This window comes from Myotis daubentonii, chromosome 11 (genome assembly GCF_963259705.1).
Source record: "Myotis daubentonii chromosome 11, mMyoDau2.1, whole genome shotgun sequence".
Lineage (NCBI taxonomy): Eukaryota > Metazoa > Chordata > Mammalia > Chiroptera > Vespertilionidae > Myotis > Myotis daubentonii.
Window position 1 is genome coordinate 66,197,704 of NC_081850.1, and position 23,684 is coordinate 66,221,387.

Consider the following 23,684-nt stretch of genomic DNA (forward strand, 5'->3'; position numbering starts at 1 on the left):
AGAGATCTCTGGCACCGGGAGCCCGCGCGCGCCTCCAGGCCGCGCCGAGACCACTCACCAGCTATCACACAGGCTATTAGGAAAAGACTCTGGCGACCTCGGCGACGGCGGCGGCGCTGGCGTCGTGACGTCACGGGGCGGGGCGGGGCGGCGCGGCGCGGCGGCGCAGGCGTAGTGCGTCACCCGCGGCCTGGCGGCAGGTAACGTCGAGACGGAGGCGTCTGGAGCGCGGTGGGCCGCGGGGTGGGGACCTGCTCTAGGGGCATGAGCCGAGGGGAAGACGCCGAGGCCAGGAGGTGAGTCCGGGCCCCTGCACCACAGCCCCGGCCCCGGCGGGCCTCCCTGGGGAGGCGGCCGGAGAAGACGCTTCTCAGGCCCCGCCCCGGATTGTCCCGCCGCTGGCCCGGAAATAACAAACCGAGTGGTGACCCGCCGCCTCTGGGAATTCGAGGCCTGGGTCGGGAAGCCGGGGTTCCACGTGGGACTCCGCCGTTAACAGCCCTTAGGAACGAGTGCCTCTGCTCCTCTGCACTTCATTTCCCCCAGGTGACTATTCCTGGCTTCCAGGCTGTTGCAGCTCCGCTGGGAGGAGAGGTGAAAAAGCGTGCTTGTCAGCCCTGTTAACCATCTAAGTGTTGTCGCTGTTGCAAAGTCAAAGGGTTTTGAAAGCCTCGGGCCATCTTGATTTCTCGTTACACTTCATCGTTTCTCTAAAAGCGCTGTGCTGAGCTGTCACCGACACTGTCTTGTTTTAGCCTCCTAACGACCGAGAGAGAGGGATAATGGTGCCCATTCTAGGAAGAAGGGAGGACCTGAGGCTGCGAGTGGAAAAGTGGCCTGCTTCGTTCATTCATTCAGTAAATACTGAGCGCTGGCCTCGAGCCGCTGGGGATGGAACCATGATCAAAATAGGCAAAGCCCTGCCCTCCAGTAGCTTCCATTCTAGTGAGGGAAACGGGCGATAAAACAGTAAATCACAGAAAATGAATCAGTATTGTGTGGAAAGGAGAAGGTGGCGGTGATAGAGACTAACAGGGAGCTCCCTCCATTGGAAAGAGCTTTTCTGAGGCGAGGACACGTAAGGGGGAGAAGGGATCATGACTCACTAAAGTCATACAGTCATGGGGTGCAAAAAACCAGGAGTTGAATGCAGATTTTGGGGGGCCCATTTCCTGTGCTCTTCCCGCTAAAGATGGTACCCTCCTGTGATACTAAGAAGCTGTTGGTATCATTTCTGTTTTTAGACATGAGACAATCAGAAGGTCCTGTTATTCAAGTTCCATCTCAAATATCTCCTTTAGAGGCCTTTTCGGTAGTTCCAAAGTAGTCCAACCTCAGTATTCTTTCCAGTCACCTTGCTTCATTGTGTTTGCAGCACTTATCACGAATTACATCTTATTTATTTTGCTTTTTGTGTGTCCTGCCCCTCTTCCAAATATTAGTACCCTGTGGGTACTTATTCCTGCTCTGTCCCCAGGACCTCAATCAGTGATGGCGAACCTTTTGAGCTCAGCGTGTCAGCATTTTGAAAAACCCTAACTTAACTCTGGTGCTGTCACATATAGAAATTTTTTGATACTTACAACCATAGTAAAACAAAGACTTATATTTTTGATATTAATTTTATATATTCAAATGCCATTTAACAAAGAAAAATCAACCAAAAAAATGAGTTTGCATGTCACCTCTGACACACGTGTCATAGGTTCGCCATCACTGACCTAAACAATACCTGGAAAATAGAACCTCAGTAAATTTTCTTTGAATGAATGATCTTTAAGAAAGTAGAAGGAAAGGAAGGAAAGTAGGGAGAAGACAAAATGTTTCTCCTCCTATTTTTACTCCTGGGATTCTGTTTATGTCTGTCTCACCTTCCTCACAGGAGGTAAGAGCAAGAGCTATGGGTTATTCATGTCTTTATTTTCTGCACATAACCCGGGGTTAGCAGTTAGTGGTTGCTTGCCGCACATTGCCAAACAGATTGAACATGTGAGTGGGAAAAGCAGAAGAATACCCTTTTGTGGGAATAGATAAACACAGCCAACAAACAATTATCTAGGGCAGTGATGGCGAACCTATGACACACGTGTCAGGGGTGACATGCGAACTCATTTTTTTTGGTTGATTTTTCTTTGTTAAATGGCATTTAAATATATAAAATAAATATCAAAAATATAAATCTTGCCCTAACCAGTTTGGCTCAGTGGATAGAGCGTCGGCCTGCAGACTGAAGGGTCCCAGGTTCGATTACGGTCAAGGGCATATACCTTGGTTGCAAGCATATCCCCAGTAGGAGGTGTACAGGAGGCAGCTGATCGATGTTTCTCTCCCATCGATGTTTCTAACTTTCTATCCCTCTCCCTCTCTGTAAAAAAATCAATAAAATATATTAAAAAAGATAAATATTTGTTTTACTATGGTTGCAAATATCAAAAAATTTCTATATGTGACACGGCACCAGAGTTAAGTTAGGGTTTTTCAAAATGCTGACACGCCCAGCTCAAAAGGTTCGCCATCACTGATCTAGGGGCTACTGTGTGCTAGACTTTATAGGCTGTACTGAGATGGTAAGAGGTAATGGCAATGTTGTTATTAAACAGTTCCTGCCGCACCAACCTCTTGAGGCCCTTCTGGTTATATAGGACACGTTTCTGTAGCAGGGAGTTCTGAAGTCTGGCACGGCCTGCCATCTTCCCAGCCCTTTTATCTCTTCTTCGCTGCATTATATTTTTATGAATGCTGTATTTTATATCTGGCATCTCATCTTTGTCCTCACAACAACCTTAAGGTATAAGCAGGGCAAGGTTTATTATGTAGAGATGAGGAAACTGAAACTTAGGGAGAAGTGACTTCCAGTCGAAATGCCAAAATATGAAACCTAGTCTCCTGACACCAGATTTTTGCTCTATGTACTACTGTAGCCATCATAATCCTCACTTTCCTTTTTTGTCTATGAGATGAGACATTTCAGGAACTAAGACTAGTAATAATTGAAGCTAACATTAATTGAAAGCTTGTTAAGTGCTTTAAGAGTATTAACTCAGTAAGTCTTCACAACTCTTATGGGGTATTATTCCCATTTTACAGATGGGGAAACTGAGGCACAGGGTGGTTAAATAATTTGCCCAACGTTACAAAACTAGTAAATAGTAGAAATGGACTAACTAAGGAGGAAGTTCATCTCTTCTTCCCAGCCTCTCAAAATATTAAACATGATAATAGCTAATATTTATTGATTATTTACTGTTGTCAGATGTAGCATTTAGTGATTTTTTTCATGCACTGCCTTTAATCTTCCCAATGGCTCTGTAAGATAAGAACTGTTCTTTCCATTTATATAAATGAGGAAAAGGAGGCCTATAATGTTTAGGTAATTTATCAAGTCACATAAACTGCTTGCAAACTCAGTTCTAACTCCAAAATCTATGGCCTTTAATTTCCTGTATTGCCTCTTTCACGAGGAAGAGGTATACTGTTGCTCCGCCTTACCCATCTTCTTCAGTGTCATTAACTTTCTTTCTGGTGGTTTCCAAGGCTTACTTTGGGTGATAATTGTTAAACTGGAGTATCGTGTAGTAAGAGAGACTTTGGCCTCCTGCCCAGTCAGCCTCTGGCTTCAGAAGAGGAAAACTTGAGTTTCTACACACAGAACCACACCCCTTTCACCTTAAATGGAAGCTTTTACTTTCTGGCTGCCAGAGGAGCTGTCCCAAGGGAACTGGTGCTGGGGCCCTGGTTGTGGAAGAACTGAGGCCTTTGAAGGATTGCCCAGGGCATTCCCTCCTTGAATAAATGTTTGTTGAACTGAATTTGAAGTCTCATGTTCACACAGTGTTGCTCTTCTGCTGTCTGAATGTTCGCATTTCCTTTAGTATTTAATAGAGATTGATGGAAGCAGAAACCAAAACTCTTCCCCTGGAGAACGCATCCATCCTGTCAGAGGGTTCCCTACAGGAAGGGCACCGGTTATGGATTGGCAACCTGGACCCCAAAATCACAGAGTAAGTCAAAGTCATCTTGATTCATTGCCTTTCTAGGGATGTCTGCAGTGGTATTCAGAAGAATTTTTAAGGATGTAGGATATATTTTGGCCCTTTTACTTACGTTTCAGTTGTCTTTAAAGGAGATGTGATGTTATTATTAGCCTGTTATTTTGGTATTTTTCTTACTTTTGGACTCTTCTACTGCAAAGACATAGACTTGGATAGCCTTTAAACTATATTCTTTTTTCTACTTGCCAGAGATCAACTATTTGAATCCTTGTACCCATGATCAGGAAATAATTTTCTAGAATCTGCTTTGGGCATGATTTCCTCAAAATGAAGGAACAAGCAGAAGTCTCAGTATATTCATAGGCAGGTAGAGGGGCAGCATTTGACTTTAATTCATGTTAAACAGCCATGGGAGGTCAGAGCTGGAAGGGATCTTAGAGATCACCTCAGTCCCTTTGGTTTTCATTCATTAAATGATTAGAGTGCCTACTGTGTGCCAAGTGCCCTATGCTAAGCCATTTTCCAACTCTTAAAATCTGAGGAACCTTGTCTTAAAGTAATGAGAACATATATATAAAGTAAAAGCTCAGAGCTGCTCTGATTAAAGGAGGGGAAGAGGCGCACTCACAGCCTTTGGTAACTCCCACCCTGTCTTTAGCAATCACTTATTGGACTCCGTGAGGACCATCTGAAAAGCTCTGATATGTCCAGTTCTCTTAACCCACAGTAGAGGCCCCAAGAGATGGAAGTGCCTTGCCCACCACAGTCAGAAAAGTAATTGAATTGTCCTGACTCCCCACTCTTCCCGCTGTGGACATTATAGTGGAAAGGAATTTCTGAGCAAAGAGAATGGAGATGTTTTTCCTTCTCCCAGTTGTTCAGGGTGGTGGTTGGTAGCGGTTGAGTGGATTGAGCCAGATGGGGTCAGTGCTTAAAGTAAACGTGGAAGATTTCATCAGTCTTAGTAGTTACTCCCTTTGTAATAATGTTAAAAGGAAGGGGAGAAGAGACAGCGGAACCTTCAGAGTCTGGAAAGAGAGGAGGTACATTTAAGGGTTGAGATTAAGAGACAGGAAAAGGGATGTAAACTAACATATCATGACAGAAAATTTAGTTCCTTAAACCTGCTCAAGCTCAAATCAGCTAAATGTAGATACTGTTCAGTCCCTCTGGAAATTATGATGGTATTTAAGGTTGTGTTGCCCCATATTATGTGACCATGGTCATGGGGGCCCTGAAATATAGACTGTGCATTGATTTTGGTTCTCTTTATGGCTCATGGCTTTGAGGATGAATGTGTGAATCTGCCCAGCCTCTCAGTTAATGTGTGTTGATCAGAAAAACTTTCCATCATCTAAAACCCAAGCTTGTGAGGGGACACTCCCAAGAATGGTTTCCATTCCTACCCCTGCTTGTCTGAGTGGAAATCTGGAGTGTGGAAACTGTTCATTGTTTTGGCTGCAATTCCCTGTAATGAGACCCTTGTTCTAAGTGTGTCCTGCTGCTTGTCAGGAAGGTTCAAGTGGGCACCTGCCACCTCGGTTTATGTCGTAAGTTGGAGTCTCTAAATGTTTTCTTCAGTTACAGCATTAACAGCACTGAATCACAACTTTCCCTCTGGTGCCTCTGCTCTTTTACATCAGGCCAGAGGTGGGTGGCAAGTCCTAACCTGCAGGTCGGGGCCTTCTACCTGTGGCTTCCCATTTCTGTATCACCAGAGATCATTTTCACTCTTCTTCCTCTATGGACTCCTCATTTTAAAGCATTTTCTCTGTTAAGCCAATTGATTAAATAGTAATCAATTTTTTTAAAGACATAGCTACCAATCATAGCCTATGATTAGCTTGAAATACTTAATATTACCTTATTTAATTTACTTAATTATAACAAAGAAAACTAACATTTTAGTATGATAGGTCTTATCTTGTAGGAATATGTGATTTCCTTCCAAGTGTTTGAAGCAGAGAAACTTCTGGATCCTGTTCCTCTCAATGTAGGTAATAGCCTAGACTAGTTATTAAAATACAGTCATTCCCAAACATTGGAAGGATTACATGATAAAACTTATGTGACCTTGTGGTGCCTGGCTTATACTTCAATCTCAGAGGGTATTGTTTGAATCCAAATCTCTAAACTTCTAATGACTTGCCAGAAGTTTGCAGAGCACCTCCGGTTTTCGTAATGAAATTGACACCCACCAACAGATTGGTACTAGTTCTTGCCTGTTTTCCATTCAACAAAACCATTCTTATCTCTCTTGATTCTGTATATTCATACTCTTTACCATCCCTCCTCCTGATCTCTTCTATAAACTATCCGAATACCCCTCCTATAGAAATGCTTTTTACCTCTTATTAGAAGACAAATTATAGTATTTGCTGTCACGAATAGTTACAGAAATATGTAAACCAGCGACAGTTAAAAACTTTACCGCACAATTTTTAGTAGTAATTCTATGTTCATGTGCTTGTTAGTTATTAATCGGAGTCAGGCTCTCCTCTCAACAGTATATGCATTCCTAACGAACTGTCCAGCACTCTAATATTCTGCTGCTCGTTATTTGTGTTCACATTGTGGTTGCAAAACTGCCCATTTTAGGGCCATGCTAGAGGCCAGGAATATCCAAATGACTAAACAGATCTTAGGGATTTGGATTTAGAGGAATGATGACATACTCTTATTTATGGAGGTAGCAGATTCCAAACTCATGTTCTTTCTACTATATTCTGATTCCTTTCAATTACATTATACTTAATATTTCTTACCTATAAAGAGAATATGCAACTAAATGATCTGAACATTTTTCTAGCTCTAATATTGCATTAGTTCATCTTATTTAAGAGTGTGACAACCTTGTGAAGCCAGTGGAACAGATATTTTCCCTCTTTTATAGGAAGAGTTAAGTGAGTTGACTCAGTTTCCCACAGCCTGATTTAGTGCTCTTTGCACAAATAGGTAATAGTTCACATAATTGAATAGTTATAACCTAAAGTATCCTAGTCTAAATTTTAAAATGTAAGGACTTCTTTTAAATTATGGGACTCAAATCTAACTATAAAACAACACCTCTAAATATCATTAAGGGGGTGAGGGGGAGGAAGGACATATGTAATACTTTCAACAACGAAGATTTAAAAAATAAATAAATACTAGATATGTGTGTGTGTGTGTGTGTGTGTGTGTATTACTAGTATCTTCAACAGAAAAACTGAAAAGTTCATGTCTTTAGATATTGTCTATTTTCCACACTGTGGTTTCCTCTGAAGGGTTAATACTGCTTTCTTTTTCAAATATTAAATGTGCTGTGTAGAAGGCCAAATTAATAGCCACAGCATTGTGCATAAGAAGTATGAACAGGAATAAAGCCAGGAGAAATTCTCTAAGAAGGAGCATTCTAAATGAATGGTGAATCATAAATAAAGGCAGGAATAAGATTGTTGTGTGAGCAGAATATCCGGAAGACCTTTTTTTATTTTAAAAAAAAATGTTCTTATTGATTTCAGAGAGAGGAAAGGAGAGGGAGAGATGGAAATATAAATGATGAGAGAGAATCAGTTGGCTTCCTCCTGCATGCCCCCTACTGGGGATGGAGCCAGCAACCCAGGCATCAAATGGAACCTCCTGGTTCGTAGGTCGATGTGCAACCACAGAGCCATACTGGCTGGGCTCATGAAGACCTTTTTACTAAAGGAGAGGTTGAATACTAAATGATAGTGAAAATATTTAGAGAAATAGAATACTATCAGATTAAAATAGTCTTTAAAAGTTAATTCACACCCGATTGAATTTCATGTAGAAGAGACACATTGTGGGTGTTTAGCAAGAGACTGATATCATGAAAATGATCTATAATAATAAAAGCATAATATGCTAATTAGACCAGACGTCCTTCCATCCTTCCGGATGAAGCCATGGCTGCGAGGGAAGCCTGAGTCCCAGGTGCCAGAGGGAAGCCGGTGCCGGCAGCTGGGGAAGGAAGGCCTACTCTTGCACGAATTTCGTGCATCGGGCCTCTAGTGTTTTAATAGGAAAATTAGTATGAAGGATGAATTGGAGGGGCAAGGCTAATGATGAAGTTTAGCTACAGGTCTGCCATTAATATCCCCTAGATAGAGACAGTGAACTTGGAGGCCAGTGGTGAATCAGATGAAGAAAAAGTGATTGAAGAGCAGTGGAGAGTTGAAGATGATCCTAATGTTTCTTGCCTGAGAAATGTAAAAGAATCTTGTCCACACTGACCCCTGGGATAGCTGGGAAGAGGCAAAAGTTTGTGGAGGGGAAGAGGTCAGTTTGGGGTAGAGTAAGTAAACTTGAAAGCAGTGGAGAGTCATCCAGGTGGAAATGTCCTTCTGATACAGACTTTCACAGATAAACTAGAATGCAAGGAAAAATAAATGCATTATGAAGCAGTCTTTACTGTTTGCTTACTTAAATTTGGAACACAGTAAGACCAGTCTATTACATACAAAGCATAGAACATGAAGACCTGCCACATAACAATTTCTATAAGTTTAGAAAGAATTTTACTTTGAAACAAATTGTGCACTAAATATCATCTTAAATCTCATTTTGTTGCTTCCCATTGCCTTCAGCATCAAATTAAAATTCCCTCACTAAGCACACAACATGTTTCATAACCTGTTCCTTCCTGCCTTGCAGCCTCATCTCTTAGTGCCTCCCCAACTCTCTTTCAATCGTTCAGACATTTTGTCACCTATATATCTGTGTACTTAGCATTCACTGACCACTACTTTCCCTGCAGAATGGTCCTCTTCATCTTTATGCTTACCCGTATGTGCAAGCATGACACTGTAATTGATTACATATCTCCCTCTTCTAACCAGAATGTGAAGTCCTTGCAGGCAAGGACCTAGTTGTACTCATCGGGATAGTCCAAGAGCCTAATACAGTTTTTGACACATAGTAGTTGTTTGCTTTAACATTTGTATAGATTAATTACTTATTTGCCATTAGGCAGGAATGCCATTTAAAGACCCATTACAAACAACAACAACACACTGATTTAAGTTGCTGGTGTAGTAATTCTCTAGCTCCAGAAGCCTGCAGGGCCCACATTTCCTGCAGCGGGGAAGCAAGGCTCTGGTGAGTAGTGAGATCTCCCATTCTTCAGCAGCAGATGAAAGTGCTTGCAGATGTGAAAGCAAGAGTCTTCAGGCTTTTTTCACTATCAGAGCTTGCAGTCCCCATCTCCAGGAAGCAAAATAGTAAACATTTCATTCCTTTTGTTTCGGTGTTCCGATAATTTCAAGAAATTATCAAACAAGAAAAGAAATCCTGGAGAAGTTGAAAGACACAGACCTAAGCAGATGTTCCTGGAATCTTAAGGTCGGGCTTCTCGGGCAAAACGTATTTGTTAGCTTTTCAAAGAATAATCTGCCGGCTTTTTTTTTTGTTCCTGAGTAAATTAAAATTCATTTCCTAGGAAATGCCAATCGTCTTACCTTCCGGCTATTAAGCAGAATAGAGCTAATGAAAAGATGACCAGCCCACAGAGTCCTTTAGATTGTTTAAAAAAAAAAAACAAAAAAAAAAAACAGGTTTGACCCACCATTCATAGCAACTGGTGCAGTGTTATGGTTTGAATGGATATACTAAGTGGGAAATGCAGCTGTGAATGAGAGACGTTGAGGGAGACTCTTGTAGCCTATCTGTCTGCTCAGAGACTCACTCTTGCTGTTCCAAAAATCAAGTAAACCAGACATGTGTGCTGAGGTGTCTCCCTTTCCCCTGATGAATCACCTCCTAAATTCTCACTCACAGTTGAGGTCTCCTGATGGGAGTTGAGAGTTTAGAAACGAGAAGGTTGTTTTTTCTTTCAAAATAGGTCTAAAGACCAGATGAATATCCACAGGATACCTTGGGATCCTTGCATCCTGCCCCAGTAAAAGACCTGTATTGTGTCTTCCTTTCTCCACTTTGTCAGGCACCTGATCCAGGATAATGGGCTTGCTTGTCAATGTGTATTAGTGTCAAATTCAGTAGAGCTTATGATCCAGTTCCTATCTTTCTGCCTCCCAAAGGAGATTCTTAGTCAAGAATAAAATCTTGATGAGTTTCTCCTAGAAAACAATGTGAATATAAATGTGGCTGTAAGGACAGCTTTACTGACTCCCTGTGGGGTCGAATTCCCAGTAATAACAGATTTAGCATGTGGGCTGATACCTTTTTAGTATCACAGGGACAGCATTGTTTAGAGAAAGCCTTGACTCTATTTGAATAGTGTGGAGGATGCCAGGAGGAAGGCCAAAGGAAAAGGAAACGGGAGAGCTGTTGGTTTGTCTCACCCTTGCATCAGATGACAGGAAGTCGGAATTGAGATTGGCCACAGCAACCTGTTAAGGCCACATCTGTTTGAATAACTTAAAAGCTCTATAGAAACCAAATAAGTTTTAGAGAAAGGAATCCAAGAAGAGGGTGAAGGGCAGAGTGGCAAACAAAAGCTTGGAATAAATTTCTTCCCTGGCCAGCTATGTGTTTTATTCAACCATGCTCCAGAGTCTAAACTGTGTTAAGAAACAGGCTTGTTAGTTACCCACAGCTGGATGAAACTGGCCAGGTTCCCTGTCCTGTGTGAGACCAGCTTCAGTCACATTGTGGTTCCACATTGTCCTGGCGTTCAGTCACATCAGAGATTGAAACTCAAGCACTTAATAATGGAAGTGCCACTAGCTAGCTGTGGCTTGGTTTGGGGCAGTTTCTCACAAGCGCAGTGTGGGGTTAATGCTACAATCTAATAGGGAAGTCTTTCTGGATTACTTATTTGTGTGATTGTGTATGTGTTACTTTATTTTTGACTTTTGGAGTGTGAGTGTGTGTTTTGGAGTGTGTGTGTTTCTGATGGAGTTGTGGTTATTCACAAATATTATTTCATTGCCAAGAAGTTAAAAATAAATAAATCGACACTATTTTTGAGCTTTTCTCCAAAAGAAAAACAAATGGTGCTTGTGGGCCAGACAGCCGTTTGTTAGGTGTGGTTTTTTGTTTGGTAGTTTTGTGCTGGACAGACGCATAGCCATGACAATTCTCATTCCCATTCCAAATAGAGGCAAACAACTCTGTTTGCCAAATAGACTAACAGAGCAGTTTGGAGGAAGGCAGGAGGCGGGGACGTGAGATGTTATCCCTGGAGTAAATTATCTCTTGCTTTTATCTCATACTCAGGCTCATTGGCCAACAGATTTCCCTGAGCGTACTCATGGACTGTGCTTTCCCCACAGATACCACCTCCTGAAGCTCCTCCAGAAGTTTGGCACGGTAAAGCAGTTCGACTTCCTTTTCCACAAGTCAGGTGCTTTGGAGGGACAGCCCAGAGGGTACTGTTTCGTTAACTTTGAAACCAAGCAGGTAATTGGACTGCTTCCCCTTTCACGGTACTTAGACTCTCCCATAAGTATTTGTGCATGTCTCTTAACTGCTAGAATAGCAGTTCCTTGCGGGCAGGAGCCAAGTCTGATTAATGCCTGTGTGCCTTGCTCTGCGTCTTAAAGGAGGTCCTTGGTAAACAAAAGAATTAGTGAATAGCTTCCAAAATTTACCCTCCCTAGGCTTTCGGACAAAGGTGGCTGGCTGACCTACTTTTCTGACCAAATGCTTTGGGATGCCCACATGAAGCAAATGGACATCCTCTTCCCTCGTCTGCTTTGTTTTTGCCTTTAGTGGCTGACCAACAAAGCCGCCTCCTCTTTCAGTAGTTTTGTCCTGTGGTACAAAAGCCCTCCCTGTCTGTGGTGAGCCACCCACAAACGCTTTTTTCTTTCAATTTCTTAAAAATTTACCCTTCTTCTGAATGTCTCCAAATAAATGCATACAAATTTGAATATATATCTAAAGGAAGAAAACATCCAGCCTCAATCATGATATATACATGTATCTTGTATTAAAATTTTGTCCTTGGGATGGATACGCATTGATAAAGAACTTGAATTTGAATGTTATTAAATATAGAGACACTGCTCAGTACTCTCTGTAACTTTATTAGTTTTATGTGAGAACATTGTCTAGTTATTGTTTTATTAATAATTGTATTTGGATGTTTTTCTTATTATATAAGTAAAGCATGTTTATTATAGATGAAAATATACCCAGTAGGTATGTGGCTTAATTTATCAGCCAGATATCCAGAAATAATCAGTTAATTTTTAGTTGTGTGTCTTTTAGTTTCTTCTTCTTTCTTCACATTCCCACAAACAAAACAACAACCCGGGAAGACTTTATACATACACGCATATATGGCTTATAATCCATGAATAGGATCATATGATCCTGTTTGGCACTCAAAGTATACTAAATTTTTTTTTCTGTCACCTAATACACAGCAAGAAAACATTCTGTATCATAATATTGTGGTTTCACTGGTATAGATTTAAATATGTAAAAATTCATTGATCTGTATCTTTAATATTTATACATTTTATTACATGTAGCAGACCTCAGTTTAAAAGCTAATTAACAGGATGTTTGATGACCACATAATATTTCATTATATGAACATATGGTATTTGACTAACTGTTAGCTATTTAGGTTCTCCCTAGTGATTCACAAGTGTAAACAGTGCAGTAGTAAATACGTTTACAACTCTAACCATGCATATCTACTGCACTCAGGAAAATGGAGTGGCATCAACAAAGGCCATGCATATTTTTCATAATACAACTGCCAGATTGTTGTCAAGAAACAATGTGTCAGTATGTGTTGAGATGTCATTGTCCTGCCCCATACTGGGGATTTTTTTTTTTTTTTTTTTTTGCAGCTCTGATAGGCAATAAGTGATACATTGCTGCTCTAATTGTTCAAGTTTTGGGGAAACTGAAAGAATGCCTGATATGGTTAGCATTTGTAAATACTTTATTTTTCCTCAATGATAGAGTGTGATGACAATTCTTACAGACAACTAAAATCTGTGGTCTTGCTGGACTAGAAGTCACAAAGCCTATCTTCTATTCTGGCTTTTATTTATTAACTTTGGACAAGTCTCTTAACCTCTTTGGCCTCAGTTTTCATCTAAAAATGGGGATTAAAAACCTACACCCTTCTTACCTTGTAGGAAGTTGAGAGACTAGATGAAGGTGCATAGGAAAACATAGTTGACATTTAACAGTAATGTTGACTGCAAGAACTTTGAAACAAGGTACAGAGATAGGAAATTATTTCTTGAAGCATTTGTCATTGCTGGCATCTTATTAGTGTTGATGCTACAGAATTAATAGAGAGTGCCATGTAAATTCTAATTGACTAAATGAAACTTAAAAGGAGAATAAAATGTCCCTCTTATTCATCCCTTTAACTTTACGTGCTGTGGTGAGGCAAGGAAGCCAGTGACTATTTAATATCTGACACATAGTGAGTACTCAATAAGTATTTGTTGAAGGTCATACTGGTAAGCTCCAGAAAAATAAAGCAACCACCAGTAAAACCAGACTGGAATGCCTGAGGTCACAAATAGATTGTCCCTGTTTCTTTTCTTTGTTCCTTAAGGGCTTCTTCACCCCCAGTGAACATGGTTCCTCTTGGCCGAATGCCTTGTGGATACACACAGAGCAGAGAAGGCTCAGCAGGATGGAAAAGTACAGCCAGGCTTCCTGGGAATGTCCTAGAGTGCCTGTTATCCAGCTTCAGGAATTCCTTTCAGCCTGGTTGCTCCTGTGTCTGATAGGGAAAAGGTCAGGGGACTTCTGGTTTGGAAAGCCAGGTGCATAGATTGGCTCACAGATACCTTGCTCACAGTCTCTTTGACTTACTCTTGCTTTTTCCGGCTTAGTTTTCTTCACTCCCATATCCTTTGAGGCCATTACTGTTTCTCACTTAGGATCCAGGGAGTATGAGCCCTAGTCCAGGATACAGTTCCAGGGTTCCTGGGGGGAGTACTAGTTCTTGACACAGTAAGTGCTACCCTGACTAACAGAAGTAGGTAGGAAGGTATCACCTAATAACAATACTGTCAGCTAATGTCGGTTGAGTGCTTCCCACACGCTCCATGCTTTCCATGTACTCTTTTACTCCTCACAAACCATCGAGGAGTAAGTATCCTCCATATTTTACAGGTGAAAAAGCTAATATTCAGAGAGATGATTTATAAGTGACCTGCCAAACACTAAACTGCCAGTAAGTGCCAGAGCCACTTAAATTTTTGTTTGACTAAAAAACTTATACCCTTTTTATTATTTTGCTTTTTTTCTTTGTAAACTTTTTGCCAATTGTTTATCAAAAGTGGTGTGGTTAGAAATTCAGCCATCAAAGCTAACGAGGCCCTTGTGAATACATGTAGCTTGTCGGCCATTTGACTTGTTGACTAACTGTAGGCCCTTTCCTGAACAGGAAGCAGAACAAGCCATCCAGTGTCTCAATGGCAAGCTGGCTCTGTCTAAGAAGCTGGTGGTGCGATGGGCCCATGCTCAAGTCAAGGTAAGTGTGAGACGCTGGAAAGGCAGCTTCAGCTCATCCTAATGAGTCTTCCGAAAGACAATTGTCCACTTACCCATTTGCATCCCAGTCTCTTCACATCTGGAACAGCCATACTCTGGTCTCCTACTTGTATTTACCATGTGTGTTGCCAGATTTTTCTTTTGAGAAGCATCTCAAGAGGGATTAAGTTCCTTCATTGTTTCTCTCCACATACCCACAGATTCTGTTTTTGATTGATTTTTCCATGTGGCTGATGTGTATACTCAGACCTCTATCATTTTTTTTTGGTGGGGTGGTTCTTTGGAAGAAAAAAAATGTATTTATTTTTAAAATTAGTTGCTTTAGGCATTATTAGACTCTCCCCAGCCTCTCAAGTCTGTGAAGAGTTTGAATATGTTTATTCTAAATGCTTGAGAAGTGGGTAGTTTGCATGAGTGCTTAAAACACTGGCATCTCATTACACCAGATATTTCGAGAGTTATTTTTGGTACTTTGCAGGGTCTGTATTGTCTTCAAGGCCTGAGAAGTGGCACACTGCCTTATTCGTCTTGTAGGAGGTCTCTTGGGAGAGCGCACTGGAAAAGCTATGACCATTTTTAAAAATTAATGGCTTTCTGTCCTGGCTGGGGAAACTGAAAGAGGTGGTGAAGTACAGGGACTTGGGTAACCCCAGGAGTTGATTCCCTTCCTTCTGCAGTGGGGTTGGGAGACCTGCAAAAAGATTTGTGGCCGTTAAAACTGGAGCTTCAGTCTTTAGCTATATGAGCATGGGTTTTTGATCAGAGACTCCACCCAACAGGCTTCCTGCAACAGTCAGAAATTAAACATTTGAGCTCAGTGTCCAAGCTGGAAAACAGAGCTCAGACACTTTGGATCCTGCGTTTCAGGTGGTCAACCACAGAGTCTTCTCCACTTCCAGGGCTCATTACCTGGAAAATAGAAATGAGGAAAATTACCAAAGACTTTTTTACTCAAAAGAAAATCCAGTCTCATTTGCCAGGCTGGCTGTCATTTTCTCATTCTGCATCTCACTGAAAAGGCACGCAAGAGAAACCATCCTTCATTCCTTCTTTCATTTGAGACTCTCTGTGCCTTGTACTTCCCTTCTCCTACAGGTCTTTTGACCAGAGGATCCTGATTGCTCTGTCATATTATTTTTACTTTTTACAAGAAGTATATAATTTCTCACATCAAATTAAACTATTCTTTTCCTGGAGAATGTTTTCTGTATCAGTGGCTGAAAGCTATTATTATTTTTCTTCTCCACTCAGGCCTGTTAAGAGTTGAATGTTATGCTTGGTACTTGGCAAAAATCTAGCAAAATTTTTAAGTGTTTTGGATGAAGTAAAATAAATATGGTAAAAGGTGATATGTGACCATTAAAATAAGAATGTAAGGGCAATCCTGCCGTGTACCTGTGCCACCCGTGAATTTGAAACTAGAAATTCTTTCCCTACCAGATAAGGAGAACTAATGGCTGGTGGGAGGCTTCTTCTAAACTTCTTTTTCTAAATGTATAGCTTTAAGCCAAAATTGTGTGGAGTTTTGCATTAATTCTAAATGTAAAGCTGTCCTAAAATTGTCTAGAAATGTGCTGATGATATCCTGGTAGGGTTGAAGTATATAGACCCATGCTCTGCAGTTAAAGGGCTGGTTTTTGCACAGGAAGTAATTTCTGTTTTTCTTACTTCTAGAGGTATGATCATAACAAGAATGATAAGATCCTTCCAATCAGCCTTGAGCCATCCTCTAGCACTGAGCCCACTCAATCTAACCTAAGGTAAGATGGTGTACTCTAGAAAAACACAGTTACTCAAGAGCTTGAGCCATTTCTTCATTCCAAACCTTCATCCATGCTCTAGTAACTCTCCAGTCTCTAAATCTAGAATAGAATCTACTAACGTTTGACATGTTCAGAGAATGTGTTCAGTTAAACTCCAGAATGTATACATTTCCTCTCTTCCATCCCCCTATAAATAGAATTCATTCACAAAAAGCTGGGTATACCTGCCACATACCAGCCATTGTGCTTGGCACTGGGAATACAGAGATAAATCAGACACAGTCTTTACCTTAAAAATAAGCATTTTAATAAAGCCTGTGTCTCTTTGGCATTTGTCATTACACACTAATTCCTCCCTAACTGTGAGTTCCTTATACAATATTTTACTTTGCAGCACTTTAATTCTGTGTACCATCTCAGCCACTATAACAGTTTTTGGTACTAGTATGTATAAATTGTCAGTTACATCTTTGGAGTTAATTCAGAACAAAAGGAACTAAGGGCTGGGTTGAGAAAGGAGAAGTTAAATGGATAGCTGAGCAGAAGTAGAGTTTTGGGGGTATGTTTGGTTTTTTGCATTGTAGCCTAGGGCCATGGTCAGCAAACTGTGGCTCGTGAGCCACATGTGGCTCTTTGGCCCCTTGAGTGTGGCTCTTCCTAAGCCTTAGGAGTACCCTAATTAAGTTAATAACAGTGTACCTACCTATATAGTTTAAGTTTTAAAAATTTGGCTCTCAAAATAAATTTCAGTCGTCGTACTGTTGATATTTGGCTCTGTTGACTAATGAGTTTGCCGACCACTGGCCTAGGGAGATATATTAACAATAGCAATAGCCAAGATTTATTGAGCTTACTATGAAGTAGGCGCTATGCTAAACACTTTACATGCCATATGTCATGTAATTATAAAATTCTGGTAAAAGTACTCTTATGCACATTTTACGTAAGAGGAAAGTGAAGCTTAAAAAGGTAAAATATCTTGGCCAAGATCAGCTGGTAGCAAATAGCAGGGTCACATTTAATGCCAGTTTTACTGGACTTCAAAATTCAGTATTTTAGTTACTTCAGAGAAACTCCAGCTGTAACTGCAGGAATACAGTTCTCAAGCCTGTTCCAGGGGAAGAAAAGATATGTGAAGAAGTGTCAGCATTTTACAAGGATTAGAAACCAGTATTCAGTCATAAAGACAGGAGAGCAATGCCTATTTGGATAGCCAAAGAGAAAACAGACAGACAAAAAGCCTGTCTTTTGTGTCATCTACACCAAACAAAGCAGATTTGCAAACATCTCATTAAAGTGAAGGTGATCCTGAAATGTTTTCAGGAGGAATAAAATTGGTAAATTAACTTTTTGTGTTACTAATACAAGTTTAATATTATTGGTATTTCTTAATTTTGTGCTGCTTTATTGTTTTGTACTTTCAGAAATTTAAAAAAGTATAATGACATCAATAGGTTCACTAGGAACTTATATCCAATATGCTATATTCCCACTAAGATTGAGCCTCTTTAATTACAGATCGGTATCTGTGGAGGTTTTCATAAATCTAACCCTGTAGGAAAAGGATTTCTCCTTTTTTGCTGGGTGATCTTCATATTACAGTGAACATATCTTTAGTTTCTTTTTTTTCAGTGTTTTCACTTTTTAATAGATAACCTAGTGTTTTCCATTCATTTTTTTAACCCAGAGAACCTCAGCTTACATCTTTCTATTAACAAAGTGGTTCTCAACCTTCTGGCCCTTTAAATACAGTTCCTCATGTTGTGACCCAACTATAAAATTATTTTCGTTGCTACTTCGTAACTGTAATGTTGCTACTATTATGAATCATAATGTAAATATCTGATATGCAGGATGGTCTTAGGCGACCCCTGTGAAAGGGTCGTTGGACTGCCAAAGGGGTCATGACCCACAGGTTGAGAACCACTGTATTAACATCTTTACCTAATCAGAGAAGGTTGTTTCCGTGTGACTCATACAACATCAATGTCCCACTGTCCCACTCATGACAGCGGAGGCAGAATGCATCTTGGTAATATAACATTTTTCATTCACATTGCTCGTATGAAGTGTGAGAGTGTGCAGCAGTGCACACCTTTGAGGACATCTAAAAGGCCATGTGTACATTTCCTTCTACGCTTCTCTCCCTGACTGTTACCATGAACAGCAGCAAGATGGAAAATAAAGGGAGCCAGAGCTAAAACACATCCACTGCCTGAGTGCATTCTGATCCAAGGATTGCCATGACCTTGATCAGAATGGACTTCCTTACAACTTCCACAATGTCCCCTCACCTCTTTTCTCTAATACGGGGCTGCTCAGCTCCCAACCTGATGGAGGGGAAAAGCAAGGACTTTGATAAACAAATTGGGCTTGAATCTCAGCTCTGTAATTTGTTAGCTGTATGAACCTGGGCAAATCACTACCTTTCTGCACTTGATTCTTTATCTATAAAATGTGGGCACAATGCCTGGTTCATTATAAGCACTCTGTAAATGATAGCCTTTATAAACAAACATTTGTCATTAAAAAGAAACTTCATAGAATTTCCAGGATTTTTTTTTGCCATTATTATTCAGTGATTCAAAAGGTGATACAATGTAATAGTTACTAGAATGGACTTTGGAGTCAAATCTCAACCAATACCACTTACTGGCTATGTCTAACATTGAATAAGTTAACCTTTCTGTACAAAAATAAGGCTATAACCTACCTTACAATGTTGCTTTCAATTATACATGAATTATTTTTTTCAAATTTTAAGTGTACAGTTTAGTAGTGTTTAAATACATTTATATTATTGTGCAACCATCACTACCATCCACCTCCATAATTCTTTTCATCTTGTAAAATTGAAACTCTATACCCATTAAACAACCCCTGGCAACCACCATTCTACTTTCTCTAAATGTATTAAAGTATCTCATATTAACTAGAATCATACAGCATTTATCTTGTTGTGTCTGGCTTGTTTCATTTAGCATAAGTCCTCAAGATTCATCCATATTTTAGCATATGTCAGAATTTCCTTGTTAAGGCTGAACAATATTTTAAAATGTATTATGAATCATATTTTGCTTATCCATTAATCCATCAATGGATACTTGGGTTACTTTTGTATCCTAACTATTTTGAATAATGCTGTTATAAACATGGGTATTCAAGTATCTCTTCCAGACCCTGCTTTCAATTCCAACATGAATTATTTCTGAGTGCCTACTAGCTGCCAAGACACAGTGTTTGTACCTTTGGGCTAAATGTGACAATATGGCCGAAACCGGTTTGTCTCGGTGGATAGAGCGTCGGCCTTCAGACTGAAAGGTCCCAGGCTCGATTCCGGTCAAGGGCATGTACCTGGGTTGCGGGCACATCCCCAGTGGGAGATGTGCAGGAGGCAGCTGATCGATGTTTCTCTCTCATCGATGTTTCTAACTCTCTATCTCTCTCCCTTCCTCTCTGTAAAAAATCAATAAAATATATTTAAAAAAATAAAAATAAATGTGACAATATGCAAAGTACTCCTAACAGTGTCTGGGTTTAAAGTAAAACTTAACAGGTGGTTCAGATCTCGTTCCTGAAATGAGAGCATTGGTTATTCTTTGTTTGTTTGAATGTTCCTATTTGAGTATTGTTGCTTATACAACATGAATGAGAAGTACAAGGAAGAAGAAATACACAGTATTTTCTGAATGTACCCCCAAGTCCATTCTGATCCTCTGCTGTCCTTTTTCCAGCGTCACTGCAAAGATAAAAGCCATTGAAGCAAAGCTGAAAATGATGGCAGAAAATCCCGATGCCGAGTACCCAGCAGCACCTGTTTATTCCTACTTTAAGCCACCAGATAAAAAAAGGACTACTCCTTATTCTAGAACAGCATGGAAATCTCGAAGATGATGGTTACGAATCACTGTAGCAGCAAAAGCAAATTGGTCTCCACACCTGAAACCCTCTGCCTTTGTACTTTGTAGATGTGACTGGTACTCCCCAGCAGAGCATAATCCCATGTTAGAGTTTGGTAAATTGACATTTTTGGCTGTTCCTATGGATGTTTCTACCCTGAAGTATGTGTGGAATTGAGCATCATCCAGAATAAATAGGATTCTTTCCAAAATTGTGATTTGAACACTGGGATGCTCTAGTTGGCTGGTTTGTTTGGATTTGTAACTCCAGAAACACTATATAGTGTGCCAGAGAGAAAGGCAAACAAAAAATGTTATTATTTAAATCAGGAAACTAAATTTATTATCGTCTGTCTTAAAAAAAAAATAGGGCATTTTTCTGGGCTCAAGTGTCTTTACAACATAAAAGAGACAGGGAGGGAAGTGGGAGATTTTGAATCATGTTGAGAATTGTTGTTCTAGAATTTACTATGGAAATCCCTCCAAGTGGACTAAAAAGGAAAAGTTCTTGGCAAAAGGGAGCTGGTTCTTTGAGCAAATGTTGTGGTAATCTGCTTAACAATTATGCTTTTTGTTTCAAAATCCCAATTAGCAAAATATGCCGTATATCTTAAAATTGTTTGCATCAACAAAACTATAGAATCAAATTTAGCATATTGTACCACAACAGAAGTTCTCTTTGGAAATCCAGCTTTTATTCTATAGTGATCATCGTTTTTTTAATCTAAATAATCCTGCCTTCTATATTACAAATCTGGTTATTAACATGGGGCTTTTAAAATGCACTTATTGCATGAGATTGTTTTTATGGCATGAGAATGTTCTATTTGGAATTGTATCATGATCAATCTAAATAGAAAACAAAATTTATTTGAAAACCTGAATGTTTCTATATTGATCTCTATCAAACATTATTTATTAATAATTGCCTAGGGGTCTAGTAGAAGAAATTGGATTGCCTGTGTGGGGTGAGGTGGGGACAAGCAGTGGACACAGTGGAGCAGGCACTACTCTGGCACCAACATGGTAATGACCTCATGTTTTATGTGGTTTTTAAAGGCTTGAAAGACTGCATGACTTATAACAATAGGGAGAGAAAAATAAATCGTGTTTATTTGGTAGTGTGGTTAGGTAGTGTGTTTTTCTCAGTGGTGTGGTCATCCTGGTGCCAGGTGGACAGACTGTGTCATTGGGCAGCACCGTTGTCTCTTCACCAGATAAATCATTATTTCACCTTAGGGTGCCATTCTTAGTGATTACAGACTTTTTACCATTGTCATTCATAGCGAGAGGAAACTTTCACTATAGGAACTTAAGTCTTCCTATGAGCATAAGTGAATTTAAGACACTTAAACCAAAACGTCAGCATAGTGGGGTTTCAGAATTCACAGAGCTGGTTCAGGGAAGTTCTTACCACCTTTCCCAAGGTAAATCTTTCTAGATATCTTTAGGTATTAAATACTTTCTGCATTCATTAGCTCTGTCTATGATGCACGTAACTCTCCTTCCATTTGGGGGATAGTTTACAGAGGTGGGAGAATCATCTCCCAGTTTTCTGGTGACTTCTTAGAGTATAGAATTCACTATTTTATCCTTAAGTCCTCAAAGGGTCGTGGTGATGTAGAACTCACTTAATGCAAAATAGTCTTCTATTTTTAATAGGAACTTAGAAAATACTTAACTTTGAATTATCTAGAGCTGTTTCCTTTAGAAACCAGAATTATTTATTTGTATTTAAAGCAATGTTTATTATTTGTACCAATTCTTACTCCTCTGAATAAATGGAAGACAGTGTCTGTGCAGTTGTGTCATCTCTCATCTGTTTTCTGGAATAAAGACTGCAGCTCTCTGGTGGGCTTGTTTTGCCTCAGAACTCGGGCCAGTGTGTCAGGGAGAGGTAGGGCTTGGGTGGGGGTTGCTGTATCTAAGAGCCTTCTCTGCAGAAGGCTGGCTAGAGGCGACCTCAGAGACAGTTCTCTCCACCTTTACACCTGCCTAATTCTGTTGTTAGACATGAGAAAAAAGACTAGCTGTTCTCACTGCAAATGTATTTAAAAAGAAATCGTTATTGGAAGTCCCTGAAAGCATCATACTGTGGCTAATCCTTTTTTCAAAGTAGAAGTTTCAAAAGAAGAAATGTGTGTGTCATAAATGTGCTGGAAGCAGTTTAGTGAAAGGTTTGTAAAATACAAGTGCTATCTGTACTTCAAAATTATTTGTTGGCTTACTGTTTTGCTAAAATCGCATCACTTATCATTTTGATTTATATAAGAGTGAATAATTGAGGGAAATATTCAGACGAAATGTGAACTATCTTAATCTCGGCTCCTATTTTATCAAATGTAAAATGTAACCCTAACCAGTTGATTTTCTGTAATTGGCATGTCCGTTTTGGGGCAGAGGATCACATAATGAAAGATTTTTCAAATCATGTCAAAAATCAACAGCTAAAGTTTTTTAAAACCAAATATCTTAGAGCCCTGTTGTTTACTATTAAGGTAGGTACAGTTAATTTTTGAGTCAGCAAATATATCTCATTTGTAATATTACTATGTAAAAGAACAGGATCAGTTCTTGCTCATAAATTAACTGTCAACTACTGGTATGTAATCATGTTCCTAAAATAGGACTTCTCCCATCATTTTTATTCTTGATTTTTCTTTTTCTCTCCTGCTTCTATCTAGTCCTGTAAACTCTACCTTCAAAATACGTCTTGAATCCAACCACTTCTCCCCATCCCCAACGCTACCATTCTCCATCAAGCCATTGTCATCTCTCATCTGGATCATTGCAGTACCTTACTATTATCCTGCCTCCACCAGTGCCACCTCTGAGTCAGTTTTCTACACATTAGCCAAAGCAATCCTTGAAAATCTGAGCATGTCATTCCCTTCTCAGTGGCTTTCCATCACACCTGGAATAAACTCCAAAGACCTACAAGGCCTAAGTGGCCTGTCTGACAGGGAGCCCTCTGCTATTCCCCTTGTGCACTGTGCTCCAGTCCCATTGGCCTTGTTGGAATTCCTATCACAAGGCCTTCACATTAGCTGTTCCTCAGAGCCCACTGCTCATTTGTTAATGTGTCTGTGCAAATATCAATGAGCAAGAGGCCACCTGACCTCCCTTTCTTAACTCTCAGCCCTGTTACTCCCCGATCCTTTTTCCCTTCTTTATTTTCTGAATAATACTTATCATTACCCAATTTTTTTAATTGCAGTTGACATTTAATATTATTTTTATTAATTTCAGGTATATAGCATAGTAGACATTTATATATTTAAGAAGTGATCCCCCTAAAGTAAGTACCCACATGGCACCATACGTAGTCATTACAGTATTACTGACTATATTTCCTAGGCTGTGCTTTACATCCTCGTGGCTACTTTGTAACTACCAATTGTGCTTCTTACTCCCTTCACCTTTTTCACCCAAGCTCCCACCCTAAATATTTTTCATTAAAATGTAAATTCCATGTTAGCAGGAACTTTTATTCACTGTTACTAGTATATCCCTAACATTTTTTTTAATATATTTTATTGATTTTTTACAGAGAGGAAGGGAGAGAGAGAGAGAGAGTCAGAAACATC

The 23,684-nt window shown here is 39.9% G+C and overlaps 2 protein-coding genes across 9 annotated transcripts in view; one reads left to right on the forward strand and one right to left on the reverse strand.

Moving 5' to 3' along the window:
* MRRF (mitochondrial ribosome recycling factor) overlaps nt 1-205 on the reverse strand; it is a 42,872-nt gene extending 42,667 nt beyond the window's left edge. For 2 of the 3 annotated variants that reach the window (XM_059657741.1, XM_059657742.1), the window contains exon 1: nt 59-186. The gene's annotated coding sequence lies outside the window, so the exon portion shown is untranslated. Of the gene's footprint in view, nt 1-58 lie in introns of all 3 variants that reach the window. The other variant, XM_059657739.1, reaches the window with a different exon arrangement.
* RBM18 (RNA binding motif protein 18) lies at nt 165-21,899 on the forward strand. Of its 6 annotated transcripts, none has more exons than XM_059657745.1 (6): nt 165-296; nt 3,873-4,001; nt 11,231-11,357; nt 14,329-14,415; nt 16,110-16,195; nt 19,933-21,899. In XM_059657745.1, the coding sequence occupies exons 2-6, from the start codon at nt 3,889-3,891 to the stop codon at nt 20,090-20,092; spliced, it is 573 nt and encodes a 190-aa protein (XP_059513728.1). In that variant the 5' UTR covers nt 165-296; nt 3,873-3,888; the 3' UTR covers nt 20,093-21,899. The 6 variants fall into 6 exon arrangements, with proteins under 6 accessions (XP_059513728.1, XP_059513733.1, XP_059513730.1 ...); XM_059657746.1 differs by lacking the exon at nt 165-296 and adding an exon at nt 456-594; XM_059657750.1 differs by lacking the exon at nt 14,329-14,415.
* The last annotated feature ends 1,785 nt before the right edge of the window (nt 21,900-23,684 follow it).

Coding starts and splice junctions, on each gene's coding strand:
- RBM18 (XM_059657745.1), top strand. CDS start 3,889: ATGGAAGCAGAAACCAAAACTCTTCCCCTGGAGAACGCATCCATCCTG. Junction 4,002..11,230: donor CTGGACCCCAAAATCACAGA/GTAAGTCAAAGT, acceptor CTTTCCCCACAG/ATACCACCTCCTGAAGCTCC. Junction 11,358..14,328: donor TTAACTTTGAAACCAAGCAG/GTAATTGGACTG, acceptor TTTCCTGAACAG/GAAGCAGAACAAGCCATCCA.